Source organism: Leuciscus leuciscus, assembly GCF_965113295.1.
Source record: "Leuciscus leuciscus genome assembly, chromosome: 8".
Taxonomy (NCBI): domain Eukaryota; kingdom Metazoa; phylum Chordata; class Actinopteri; order Cypriniformes; family Leuciscidae; genus Leuciscus; species Leuciscus leuciscus.
In genome coordinates this window covers 1,121,367-1,135,903 of record NC_138732.1, presented here as the reverse complement: position 1 = coordinate 1,135,903, position 14,537 = coordinate 1,121,367, and the positions used below count along the sequence as shown (strand labels likewise).

The 14,537-nt window shown below is 42.0% G+C and overlaps 1 protein-coding gene across 1 annotated transcript in view; it reads left to right on the top strand.

The window, feature by feature from the left end:
- The first annotated feature begins 11,808 nt into the window (after nucleotides 1–11,808).
- Nucleotides 11,809–14,537, top strand: part of LOC309504719 (uncharacterized protein) — a 3,412-nt gene continuing 683 nt past the window's right edge. Inside the window, exon 1 of the mRNA XM_082177961.1 lies at nucleotides 11,809–14,537. This exon is cut by the window's right edge and continues 496 nt beyond it. Within this exon, the coding sequence (XP_082034087.1) occupies nucleotides 11,840–14,537 (2,698 nt within the window). The 5' untranslated portion in view covers nucleotides 11,809–11,839.

The window sequence follows — 14,537 nt, the reverse complement described above, 5'->3', positions numbered from 1 at the left end:
AGGTGCTGGGGGCATTACACAGTCCGAAAGGCATTCGGTTCCACTCGAATAGTCCGAAAGGCGTGCAGAAAGCGGTTTTGGACTTATCTTCCTCTCTAACCGGTACCTGGTTGTAGCCACTAGCCAAATCGAGAGTGGAAAACCATTGAGCCCCTGTCAGCGCATCTAACGACTCTTCTATACGTGGGAGAGGAAATGCATCTCTTCTTGTTTTGCTGTTTAACTGTCGGTAATCCACGCACATTCGCAAACTGCCATCTTTCTTTTTCACAAGAACTATGGGAGAAGCGTAGGGACTACAACTTTCTCGAATCACCTGTGTTTGCAGCAGTTGATTAATATGTTCCTTTACCAACTCATACTCCGATGGGGGTATGCGTCGATAACGTTGTCGCACTGGGGCACTATCTTGCAGGGGTATCTCATGAGCAATTAAGTTAGTACATCCTAAGTCTAATTCGTTGGCAGAGAAGACATGGGTGTATTTCCTTACCAAGAGTCGTACCTGTTCTTGGTCCTCCCTGGACAAGGGGGACAAATCCAAAGCCTCAATCTGATCCGGCACTGTGGGGGATGCTGACTGAGAAAACACAGTAGCGGTATAGGAGGGCACTTCAGTGACACCCGCTGGTAAGCTAACAATGTGGGCATGTTCTAACCCACCTACCACTGTGCGGGGGTAGAGCAGCACATCAGTAGTGCCGACATTAACAACCGGTATATGGGCAGTGCCTCGGATCACTTGAATAAGAGCAGGAGAGACCAACAAACCCGCCGGTAATCCTGCCTCTGGAGGTTCCAATAACACAGTGGCCCCGGAATACTGGTACGAGCAAGTAGCAGCTACCAGCTTCATTGTGCCCCCAGGGATTCTACAAGCCCTCCTACCCCGAATCTTTACTTTACCCCTGGCCCCTCCAGGCAACTGCCAGCTACTACTATGGCATCGTTGGAAAGCCTGTTGGACAGAAACAGGTGCCTCCGACACTGATGGCAATTCGAATAAGGCCAGACCATGAAGTCCAAAGAGCTCTTGAAAGCACTTTTGGATCACATTCATTCCCAAAACACCGGGTGCTGAAATCTGGGAGCTACCTGGTGGGTCCTGAACCACCAATACCCCACACTGTGGTATCAACTTCCCACAAAGCACCACATCCATTTCCAAGTACCCAATGTATGGAATGGCTAAGCCATTGGCCGCCCTAAGCTGCAACCAATGGCAAGAGCGAAGACGCTCCTGACCCCAAGGCTTAAAATGCTGCGAAAAAAAACTCTCAGTGACAGTAGTTACCATCGACCCAGTATCTACCAAGCAAGGCACCTTGACCCCTCCCAATATTACCTCGACATACGGACAGGAGGCCATTAACTTTGAAACCTTAGTCAAATTTGAAGAATCACTTATTGAGCCAGAGCTTGCCCCACCGAATGTGTGGCTCTGCAAATCGGTGGGCACTAGTTTTCCGAAGCCGAAGTTGGACGGGCCTGGCTACCAAAGGGAGGGCCTCGCCCCAAGGACTGGGGTCGAGAGAAAACCCGAACCCCATCACATTCACTAGCAAAATGGCCAGGCTGTTGGCATCGCCGGCATATTAACGGCCCATTACGTGACGAGCGACCACGCATGTCGGGGCATTGCAAGTGTACAAAATTTTGGGTAAGCTGTTGTAATTGCTCTTGTTGACGTCGCAGCTGTTCTTGTTGAAGTTTCAACATCTCCTTTATTTCACTCACCTCCGACGACGGGGGTGTCCGAGGCGGATCATGCGGGCTACCCTGTACCTTATACTGGATACCAATAGCCGAGGGAACAGAGTGGCTGCGACCCCTCATGCCGCCAGGCAACCCCTCTCGTTCCCACCGCATGGCCTCCTTTCTGACCTCCAGCAAGGTGGCCATAGGCTGCCGCCGCACCATCTGCTTCAGCTCACGGCGTAAAGCACCATCAAGAACGTATTCATTAAACTGATCCCTAAGTAGGGCTTCAGCATTTGGCATACCATCAGGTGCCTGACCCTTTACCTTAGCCATGAGACTCATCAGGGCCAATGAAAATTCTTGAAGGGTTTCACCTTCCTGCTGCTTCCTCGAAAAAAATGCCTCCTGCAATACTACATATGAATCAGTACAACCATAAAGTTCTCTTAATATGGCAATTATACGAGCTGGATCCCTCCGATCAACACTAGGGCGGTACTTTATCTCGTCACGAGCCTCCCCCTCTAAATGGTCATAAAGGAAATCGGCTTGATCATTAACCCTCTGGAGTCTGAGCGTTTTTTTGGGCCCTGGGGGTGTTCTGACATGCCCTGACATTTGTGCTTTTTTCAGTTGCTTATAAACATATTAATGGCAAAGGTGTAAATTCACTCTATATAGCACAAACAGGACTACAATAATATGTGAGCCACATGTATGTACATGTTTTCATTTTTGAGAGAATAATGTTTATGCGTGGTTATCGAAAAAACTAAAAATTAAAAATTTTGAAATAAGACCACAAAACACATACTAAATATGTGGCAATAAGACTTTTGACTTATGGATGTCGTCGCCTATAGTTTTTTCTTCAAAATTATGTGAAAATAGTCTTGCTTTATCGTTCACATAAAACCATACATTGATTTAAATTGATGTAAAACAGGTTTTGCTTGGAAAGCCAATATGCGAGGGGGCGTGAACGAGGAGTGGTTTACACCTTAGAATACACCCACTCTGCATAATGATGAGCCATTCACTCAGGTGTGACACTGACTGAGCCACAATGAAAGGACAAAAGATATATTTAGAAGAAGACTTATATTGACCATTTAAGATTTTGCTTACATCTATCTTGTAAATATGTTTTGCTATTTTATTAAAATGGTTACAATTACAACAATAATTACAATTTCAACAATATTTCAAGTGTACTCTTTCTTTGTAAAAAAAAAATGATTATAGGCCCTACATTTTATCTATGTATTCATTAGTTTGAATATAACCAACATTGGAACAGCTAACATCTTAGTTGATGACTTTATTTTTGACAAAAATCGTATTTTATATATAGAAATGGCTAAACAAAAGCTTATTTGATGTGGCAGTATATTCTACAGTAAAAACTGTACCCAAATCTACTAAACAAAATGTTGTCTTTCATATTTCGTCTGACTGTAACGTTGTTTTCATGAAATATTAGGGCATATTGTTAATTTGCAGTTTAATACGTTGCTTATACAAATAGCCTACATTTTATTTCAACATTCAGTCGATGTTTACTTATCTCAGTATAGCAATACAGTTTGCTAAAACATCATCATTCATTCACACACGCGATTTAAATTTAAACTGTCTTTGCCAGCTGTGGTAAACAGCGCGCATCTGTGCCGTTTATTCATTCATAAACAGAAACCCACGTGAAGAAATTCACGTGAGAAGGAAAAAACTTACTTGTATTCCTCAGCTCGCTCCTCGATATACCCGCACTTCTGAGGGACATTTTCGATTAGTATTATTCCTCACAGCGCTGCAAGACGGTGTAAACAATGATCTAAATAAACGTGTGTGTTTTCTCGAGCTGATGTGGGCGTTCACAGGATTGCCTCAGCCATTTGCGTTTGAATAGCGCGCGCTCTCCGTGGGCGGGGCCGATTATAACGTAATGAGATGAGATGAGCTCGACTGGAATCGCTCTCTTTTAATACAGATTTCACAAGATGAGAATAATTGTTTTTTTATATAAATGACTTCATTTAAAAGAAGAGAATTCAAGCTTCATGCCTGTCTGTCTGTATGTCTGTTTGACTGAGTATTCGCTGAGTTATTGTTAATTTTCGGACGCGTTTCAGAATGGACTTCACTGGCAGAGAGAAGGCAGAACTCGCTTCGTGTTTATTTTTCTTTATTTGGCAAAAAGCACAACACTTTGTTTTTATTGTGAGTATACACAAAAATAATACACATTTAACAGAATCGATTGATGTATGAAACTCCTATGGAAAATCAAAGTCAACAGAGTATTTATGAGTTTCTTTTACACTAATAAAAAAAAAGCGAGCTGGTATCGCCGGCGATACAGCCGACCTCAGGGGGTTAACTGCCAAATGGCGTACTCTCATGCTTGCTTGTGCCTCCTCAAGCCACTCACTCAACCGTTGGCCCGATTTCCCACTAAATATGGGGCATGTTCGTTCTCGCGGGATGAAAACCATCCTCTCTGCTATGGGGACAGCAGCCGCACCATTACTAGCAACATTAACAGCTGATGGCAAATTAGGTGGTGCAAGGACTACATTGGGATCCTGTACAGCTAAAGCCTGTTGTTGGCGAAACCTTTCATTATCTACTTTAAGCTGGGCCACTAAGTCCCTCAACTCTTGTAGTTCCTCATCCATGGCTAGCTCAAAAATCACCAACCTCAATACAATACAGGAGAAACAAAACAATCCCCAACAACCTTACCTGACAAGTTACGGGCCCACGTAAGAACAACTGCTGCTTTGCTCAAAAAGAATCGTCATCCAACTGCCCTCAAACAAGACACAAGTAACATTCATCCAAAAAAAAATAGGATACACTTCTCTGTTATATTTCAGGCTACCCTGCCGACTACGCCAAATGTAGCAGTGGCAGTAATGTGAATCGACTACGCCACCCCGAGATCTAACCCGGGGAAATTAAAGTAACCACCAAAGATTTTATAGAATCACGCAATCAGGTTCGAGCACTGAACAAACAGAGAAATGCTTCCATATAAAAAAATACAATTTTATTAATCAAATTCACAGCAAAAATAGTAAACACTCCGAAGCTGACGTCAGCATATTCTTAAAACACTACAATCAGTACCACATCATCACACGTCTAAATTCACAGCATTCCACATCATCAATAAAACACAAAAATAAATAATACACAAGAATGTGTTAACTCTGTGTACTAACATGGACTAACACACACACACACACACAAAACCGAGCTTGAGGCTTACTGGTGGGCGTCCAGCGACTCGGGCTCCTCATATAACAAAGACAGCATAAACAGAATTAATGATAAGTCATAAATTCACACAATAGATCAGACTATCCACACAATGACATGAATAGACAAAATTAGCTTTAACAACAATAGTACTGATCAATTAAATAAAGAAAATGAAATGCTACAATAAACAAACAAGGAAAATGAAATAACGTTGCAAAATGACAAAACTGCTAGTAAATGAAAATAACAAAAGTAAATGAAATAGCTTTGCAAAACAATGCTAATACATGAAATAAACAAAATGAAAGAAATGACAATAAGTCAGGTAGATAAAGTAAAATTAACAAAGGCAAAGGAAATAAATAACTTTGCAAAACGACAATAAATCTGTTCAATTAAATAAACAAAAAGCAAAGGAAATAAATAACTTTGCAAAACGACAGTGAGTCTGATAAATTAAATAAACAAAAAAACAAAAGAAATAAATAACTTTGCAAAACGTCAATGAGCCTGGTAGATGAAATAAAATGAAATTAACAAAAGGCAAAGGAAATAAATAACTTTGCAAAACAATAATATTGCTAGTAAATGAAATAAACTACAAAGAAATGACTTTGAAGAACGCACAACCCACTCGAACGATCACAAACGAACCACATAAACACATTCATTCAGGAATGTTACACGTCTGAGGGCAGATATTCAGCCGGCCACGCAAGGGGCCTATGAGGTAGTTTCGTCAGCAGAAATGAGCTCCGAGTCCATCGGTTAACTTTATCTCGGCGAAAAGCTCAAAATAAGGGAAACGTGCATTAACAGCGCTGGAGCAAAGCAGCAATCGCCCCAAGGCAGGCCGCAAACGCTTCCTTGTTATGGCAGCTATCCCTAAAACACACAATAATAGTACTATGAAGCTACCACGCAGATAAGACAACCACATAGCCCGAATGGAGAACACTTACCTGAACAACAGCACGCTGACACACAAATCTCGCAGGCAATGCGCGAGTAAACAAAGTACATTTACATTTACATTTACATTTATTCATTTAGCTGACGCTTTTATACAAAGCGACTTACAATTGCTATATATGTCAGAGGTCGCACGCCTCTGGAGCAACTAGGGGTTAAGTGTCTTGCTCAGGGACACATTGGTGTCTCACAGTGGATTCGAACCCGGGTCTCTCACGCCAAAGGCATGTGTCTTATCCATTGCGCCACCACCCCCTATGTAACGTTAACTCTCCGTTAAATCCAATGACAATTGGGGTAGCCACAACACAGCAAGGAGTTCTATGACAAATCAGAATTCCACATAAACCACAAGCAAACTAGCAACAATACAACATTTGCGATAGACTACATACCTGCGACACCACCAAAAACTGGGTGAACCCAAACACAAGCTTCCAGCGTCACCTACTGCCCCAAGGGGTACGTTCGAGCTATAACATCCTCCTCATGACATGATTGGACACTGAGAATACACCACGAGCCAATTGTAACCAAATGGGGAGGAGGGACTGATTTCAACAGTTCATCCTGCCACACCTGCAGTACAGGGGTGACTTTTAGTTAACGTAAACATTTTGCTGTTTAGTGACATGTGACAAGACGTTAAAATGACTGATCCAAATACACCACTAATTAGTGCAGACCCCCAGAGGCAGTCTGAAGAAACCCAATGTACTGATCTTAGTGAGCAGCAAGAATCAGTACAACTTAGAAGAAGTCAGAGAGTGAAAACTCGGACTGATCTGCACGCGGGTGGAGGCGAGGCGGCATGATCAAAGGTGCAGCAGTCTTGCCACAGCGTGATCGGCACGTGCACAGAGCGGGGAGCGCGCACGGGACCAAAGCACACGATTTGAAGAGCAACACTTTAAGATAAGGCCATAAGATGTGTGGACACTCATAAGTTAAGGGTTTGTCTAAACAAGGAAAACAAAACACAAGTTTAAGGTTGATTAATCAAATAGTGAAAAGTGAAAGTAACGTTTTGCTATTCCTAGTTTTTGTTTATTAAGCCACAGTGTAAGTTCTAAAGCACCTAAGTTTAAGCATCAGTACTTTTGTTTATTGGGCTATTTGTAACAGTAATGTGAATTCTGTATTTCATGTGAACAGTTTAAATGTGAATAACTCTTATTTGAATACGTTTTGGGTATATTTATGTTGAGAGTAATTTAAGTTACATTCATATTACTGCATTAAGATTCAGTGCTACATTTTATTTTATTTTGCCTTTATATTTTAACTGCCTGCAGTACAGGGGTGACTTTTAGTTAACGTAAACATTTTGCTGTTTAGTGACATGTGACAAGACGTTAAAATGACTGATCCAAATACACCACTAATTAGTGCAGACCCCCAGAGGCAGTCTGAAGAAACCCAATGTACTGATCTTAGTGAGCAGCAAGAATCAGTACAACTTAGAAGAAGTCAGAGAGTGAAAACACTCACAGAAAAGGGAAGAGAAATGCAGGATGAGAGGATTAAAGGACTCCAGCAAAGATTTAACTACAACTATGAAAAGTGGAAAACGCATGCAAAAGCATCTAAGCTACCCCTCTCTCAAACAGGACCCTTGAATAAAGACATACTTGAAGATATTATTGGTGATGTTAGAGGTCTTTGTGCAGATGTCACGAAAGTTTATGAAGAGTTACGTAAGCTCACCCCACCGGATCAGGAGTCACGTCGCAGAGTAGATCTGTGTGTGGAGATCTCAGGTTTCCTTGTGAATAAAGCAACCAGCCGATTGGAAGGAAAAGAGGAACAAGATTGGCCGGAAGCAGGCTCCCTCTTTCAAACTGCAAGCAGTAAGTCAAGCTCCTTCAACACCACTAAGAACTCATCTGAGCGTTCACATAGATCCTCTATAAAACATCAAGAAGCCGCAGCAGAAGCAGCAGCGAGTCAAGCTGTTCTCAAAATATTAGAAGAACAAGAAATGGAACAGCAAGAGATAGAAAGACTAGAAGCTGAAGTCAGGAAAAAAGCAGTAGAACAAGAAACATTGATTAGACAAAAGCGCTTAGAAAGAGAGGCAGAAGAAATTAGACTAAGAATGCAGAGAGAAGCAGATGAAGCAAAGTTTAAGGCTCAACAAGAAGCAGAGTATGCAGCTTTGCAGAGAACACTTGATGAAAAGAAAAGAAAAGTACTGCACCTGGAAAAGGTCAAAGATCTAAAGGCAGCACAAGCAAGGATGCAGGTTTATGACCAAATGAGTGCAGCAGAAGCACAAAAGATTGATGTAACAAAGATTAACACAGAAATGAAAGACGCTGAACATGTAAGCTTCCCATCTCTGCTTGAACAAGTCATACCCCAAGCTGCAGCCACTCCTATAAGTGATGGTACATCAGATCTTGTTAAAGTGCTAGCAAGTGCACTAAGTGCTAGCCGTATCCCTGTTCCGGAACCTACTGTGTTTTCTGGGGATCCCTTAAGTTACAGTGACTGGAAACTGTCATTTCAAACGCTGATAGACCAAAAAAATATCCTGGACAAGGAGAAAATATTCTACCTTCGGAGATATGTGAGTGGACCGGCTAAGAGAGCGGTTGAAGGATGCTTCCTGCTTGGAACTGAATCTGCATATGCTGCTGCATGGAATATTCTGGATGAAAGATATGGAAATCCTTTCACGATCGCAAAAGCCTTTAGAGACAAACTGCATGCATGGCCCAAAATGACCTCAAGGGACAGTTTTGAACTAAGAGACTTTGCAGATTTCTTGCGCAGTTGTGAAGCTGCAACAGCTCACATCAAGTCATTAGAGATCTTGAATGACTGCAATGAGAACCGAAAGATACTTTCCAAACTTCCAGACTGGCTTGCTGCTAGTTGGAACCGCAAGGTTATTGAAATTGAAGAACAAACAAATCAGTTTCCCACTTTTAGCCAGTTTGTTGAGTTTCTAACGAGAGAAGCCAAGATTGCCTGTAATCCTGTTACATCTTTACAGTCACTAAAACAATGTGAGCCTAACAAATCAGACAAACCGAAACTTACAAAACAGAAAGAAATTGGAGTTAAAACACTGATGACGACTTCACAAGAAAAGATACAACTGGTATGTGTATTCTGTAAGAAACCTAAGCACAGTTTACACAAATGCAGAAGTTTTCTGGAAAAGACTGTGTCAGACAGAGTCAGCTTTATTAAGTCAGAAAGGCTATGTTTTGGTTGTCTCAAACCAGGCCATCATTCGAAGAGCTGTACTAACCGCAATATTTGTGAAAGGTGCAGTAAAGGGCATCCGACTTGTCTTCATGAAGATAGAGTTAAGGACAAAGGAGAACAAAGGCAACCACTAGCTAATCCAAATTCAAGTAACGGAAGGTCAAGTCAAAGCAACCGAGCTCAAGAACAAGTTACAGCCATGGCTACGACTAACCGAGTCGCAAGTCAAGAAAATAACACACAGACAGCTGCAATCATTCCTGTGTGGCTTTCATCTTCTACAAAACCCAAAGAAGTTCTTGTGTATGCCTTACTGGATTCGCAAAGCGATACAACCTTTGTTCTCAGTGAAGTTGCAAAGTTACTAGAGACAAACCAAGAACCTGTTAAACTAGAACTGTCTACTATGTCTTCCCAGACTACAGTTGTTCAGTCCGACAGACTTCAAGATCTTCAAGTTCGTGGCCTTAACTCAAGCAAAATAATCACTTTACCTCCTACATACACACGAGAATTCATTCCAGCCAACAAAGCTCACATTCCAACTAATGAAACAGCTAAAGCTTGGCCACATCTGGAACACCTTCAATCAGAAATCGCACCTTTGCAAGATTGCGAGGTAGGATTGTTGATCGGATACAACTGCTCACAAGCTCTTCTCCCGAGAGAGATTGTGTCAGGCAAGGAAGGCGAGCCATACGCTCAGCGCACCGATCTTGGTTGGAGTATAGTTGGACAAACCAATCCCTGCCTGAACTATGGAGATGCGATTGGAATTAGTCATCGCATTATTGTCAAGAAAGTCATCCCAGAGCTTAAGCCCTCTCTAAAGCTTCAGAACAAAGTCCACTATGTCAATAGGACAACAGTAAAGGACATCACCCCTTCGGACATTATCAAAGCACTTGAAGGAGACTTCTCTGAAAGAGCCATTGAGGGCAACCCTGTGTCACAAGAAGATTTAAAGTTTCTCACAAAACTCAAAGAAAACATCACCCAGAATGAGAGCGGCCACTATGAGATGCCACTACCGTTTCGTGACGAAAGACCTACATTACCAGAAAATAGAATATGTGCAATGCATCGCCTAAAGTGTCTGGAAAGGAGATTAAAGAAAGACAAATCATACTACAATGATTACACAAACTTCATGAATGACATCATCTCAAGAGGAGATGCTGAAAGAGTCCCTGACGAAGAGTTGAATAACACTCCTGCATGGTATATCCCACATCATGGGGTCTATCACCCACACAAACCCGGAAGGATCAGAGTAGTATTTGATGCCTCTGCCAAGTACCAGGACACTTCTCTCAATGACCATCTCTTAACCCAGGGGTCGGCAACCCGCGGCTCTAGAGCCGCATGCGGCTCTTAAGCGCCGCCCTAGTGGCTCCCTGGAGCTTTTTCAAAAATATGAAAATGGAAAAAATATTTTTTGTTTTAATATAATTTCTGTAGGAGGAAAAACATGACAAACATTCTTAACCCTTTCGCACCTGCGATCGCATCGGTGTGATCAGAACAGTCAGTGCATGACTGATCAACTGCTAAATTCAAATGTGCTCTCGCGCGTTGGCTGGCGCTGAGCCAGAGACAGGCGCGCTCAGAGCGGTCATATATCACAACTTTTCAGTGTTTTCAACCACATAATGTTTATTTTAGGTTTCAGACATATAACGTTAAGTACTAAAAAAACAATACATTTAGAGTTTGTAAAATACACACTGATGTTAAAGGAAGAGGCAATAATCCTTTCCATTATAATTAGACACGTTTTATTCATATCAGATACACATTGTGTAAGTAACTTTAAAGTTTACTCTATTCTTCTCCCAGTTCACCAGCCACTTACTTTGATGTATTTCGGGAGAAGTGGATGAATTCACGTGTTGTAAATCCAACAGATCCGATTCTCTGAACTGCGTCTGCGGCCATCGCGCATACAGCTCAACTAACGCGATCGTTATGGTGTTTAAACAACAAAACACTTCCACTTGCATATATTTGACAATCGGAATATCAGATATTTCATGCCATATCTAACAAATTTGTGAAAATTTTGAATAAAAAAGGAAAAATGACATAAAAGCAGATCATCATTCATTCAGCTCTGTTGTTGCTGCGGTGTGTCACGTGACACGAAATGACGCGTCACCTTGGAAACCATAAAGTGACACATTCTAAATAACGGTCGCCTTGAAAAACTTTTACAAATATTTTAAACTTACGTGTGAAAGGTTTAAAGTTTTTCCACGTTGTAAAAATAATACACAAATAAATAAAACGTAATACATTAAAATTATAATGGAAGTTAAACTTAAAGCACCATCGTACAGCAGAGTAGTCACGTGGTGCGTCATTCTCTCCAGGATGCGCTGCAGGGAAAATAAACATTTAATCATGAATGCTCATTATGTATTTGTAGGCTACTTATCATTTTGATACTAGGGGGCTAATAAAGCTAATATAGACACTTACAGCATGTGATGCCTTCATTATAAGGCTTATATAAGGCTTTTAATTTTTTGCGGCTCCAGACAGATTTTTTTTTTTTTTTTCGGGTCCAATATGGCTCTTTAAACATTTTGGGTTGCCGACCCCTGTCTTAACCGGTCCTGATCTGACAAACGCATTGGTTGGTGTTCTTTGTCGTTTCCGCAGAAGTTCTGTCGCATTCATGTGTGATATAGAGCGGATGTTTCACCAGTTCCATGTCACAAAAGAAGACCAGGATTATTTAAGGTTTCTTTGGTGGGAGAAGGGAGATTTGGAAGCATCACCATCAGTTTACCGTATGAAGGTCCATCTTTTTGGAGCAGCGTCTTCTCCAGGCTGTGCCAACTTTGGCCTGAAACACCTCGCGGCCCAAGGACAAGGTCAATTCAAAGAAAACACCATACACTTCATACAGAGAAACTTTTATGTTGATGACGGTTTGGCAAGCGTTCCTACTGAAAGGGAAGCCATTCAGCTCATCAAAGACTCGCGAGAGCTCTGTTCCAAAGGAAAGTTAAGACTCCACAAATTTGTGTGTAATAGTGAGAGAGTTATGTCCACTATTCCAGAAGAAGAGTGTGCCACAGTGAAAGACCTTGACATGTCTCTAAGTTTACCACGCATTGAAAGAGCTCTTGGAGTTGAATGGTGCGTCACTTCAGACACTTTCAAATTCAGAGTTCAAGTCAAGTTGAACCCCCTTACAAGAAGAGGTGTACTTTCTACTGTCGCCTCCATTTACGATCCCCTGGGGTTTATTGCACCGTTCGTCCTCTTGGGAAAGCAGATTCTCCAGCAAATGTGCAAGGATAAGGTTGGGTGGGACCACGAGCTTCCAGAGCACTTAAAACCCCAGTGGGAATCCTGGATTAAAGACCTTCCAAGTTTAGCCAACATGCAGATTCAAAGATGTTTCATTCCTACAGATTTTGGTCAGGTTAAAAGCTACGAGCTTCATCACTTCGCAGACGCCAGTGTCAATGGATATGGTGCTTGTACTTACCTGCGAATCATTAACCAATCAGATCAAGTCCATTGTTGCTTGGTAATGGCCAAGTCAAGAGTCACACCTACTAGTGTCACAACTATCCCTCGACTCGAACTCTCAGCAGCAGTTGTTGCAGTTAGAGTCAGTGATCTACTCAGGGCAGAGTTTGAAATCCCAGACATTGCAGAGTTTTTCTGGACAGACTCCACCGTTGTTCTCGGCTACATAAATAATGATGCCAAAAGGTTTCAAGTCTTCGTAGCGAATCGGATACAAAGGATTAAGTCAAGCACAAGGCCAGAACAATGGGCATATGTCGCATCAGAGCAGAACCCTGCAGACTACGTTTCTCGAGGCTTAACCGCAGAACAACTGAAGTCCTCTGAATGGTTTGAGGGGCCAGCATTTCTCTGGGAGAAGAACATTCCTGATAGAGATGTCAAGGTGGGAGAGATCAGGGAAAATGATCCAGAACTTCGCAAAGCCTCTGTGCATACCATCAATGCAAAGGAAGAGCAAACTATTTTCAGCAGATTTGAGAAGTTCTCAGAATGGTCCAGATTGATAAGAGCATTTGCAATCTTGAGAAGAAAGGTCAAGGAACACAAGGGTGATATACAAAGGACCAAAGAAAGTACAACTTTGGAAGAGAGAAAACAAACAGAACTGTTTGTCATCAAAATTGTTCAAGAGAAAGCTTTCGCAGAGGAGATAAAGAGTCTAAAATCAAAGAAAACAGTTTCCAAGACCACAAATCATAAACTGTACAAACTAAGTCCGTTTCTGGACGAAGAAGGAATCCTCAGAGTGGGTGGACGTTTGGGTCAAGCTGTACTACACCCGCATGTAAAACATCCAGCCATACTTCCCAAAGACAGTCATATTTCAACTTTGCTGATCAGACATTTTCACTCGAAGGTCCAACATCAAGGTCGTGGAATGACGATGAATGAGTTGCGTGCAAATGGTTGGTGGATTCTTGGGAGCAGCCGTGCAGTTTCATCATACATCTTCAAATGTGTCAGATGTCGCAAATACAGAAGGAAAACGGAGCATCAAAGTATGGGAGATTTGCCAGTAGACCGAACGGAGCCTACCCCGCCTTTCACTTATCTCGGAATGGATTGCTTTGGACCAATATACGTCAAAGATGGACGAAAGGAGCTTAAGAGATATGGACTCATACTAACCTGTCTATGTTCACGAGCCATACATATTGAAGTAGTAGACGACCTGAGTACAGACGCATTTCTGAATGCTCTGCGAGCATTTATTGCAATAAGAGGAAATGTGCGTCAACTGAGATGTGACAGAGGAACCAATTTCATTGGTGCCCAGAGAGAACTCGCAGATCTCATGAAAGAAATGAATCAGGAGAAGGTAAAAGCACTAGGATGTGAATTTCTCATGAATCCCCCTTCGGCAAGCCATATGGGTGGAATATGGGAAAGACAGATCAGGACCATCCGTAGTGTTCTTTCAGCCATCCTTGACCAGTCAGCAAAGAGACTCGACAGTACATCCTTGAGAACCTTGTTGTACGAGGTCATGGCGATTGTCAACAGTAGGCCACTTTCCATCGAGCATTTAAGTGATCCAACAGGTCCTGAGCCATTAACGCCCAACCACATTCTCACTATGAAGTCAACCATTGTTCAACCTCCTCCAGGAGAGTTTATGAAAGAAGATTTGTATCTTCAAAAACGATGGAGAAGAGTACAATATTTAGCCAATGAGTTTTGGATTCGTTGGAGGAAAGAATATTTGCTCAACTTGCAACCAAGACAGAAGTGGAATGTACACAGAAGGAATCTGAAGATAAATGATGTAGTGCTTCTACAAGATGACATGGCACCACGTAATGAATGGAAGCTAGCCAAAGTCACTGATG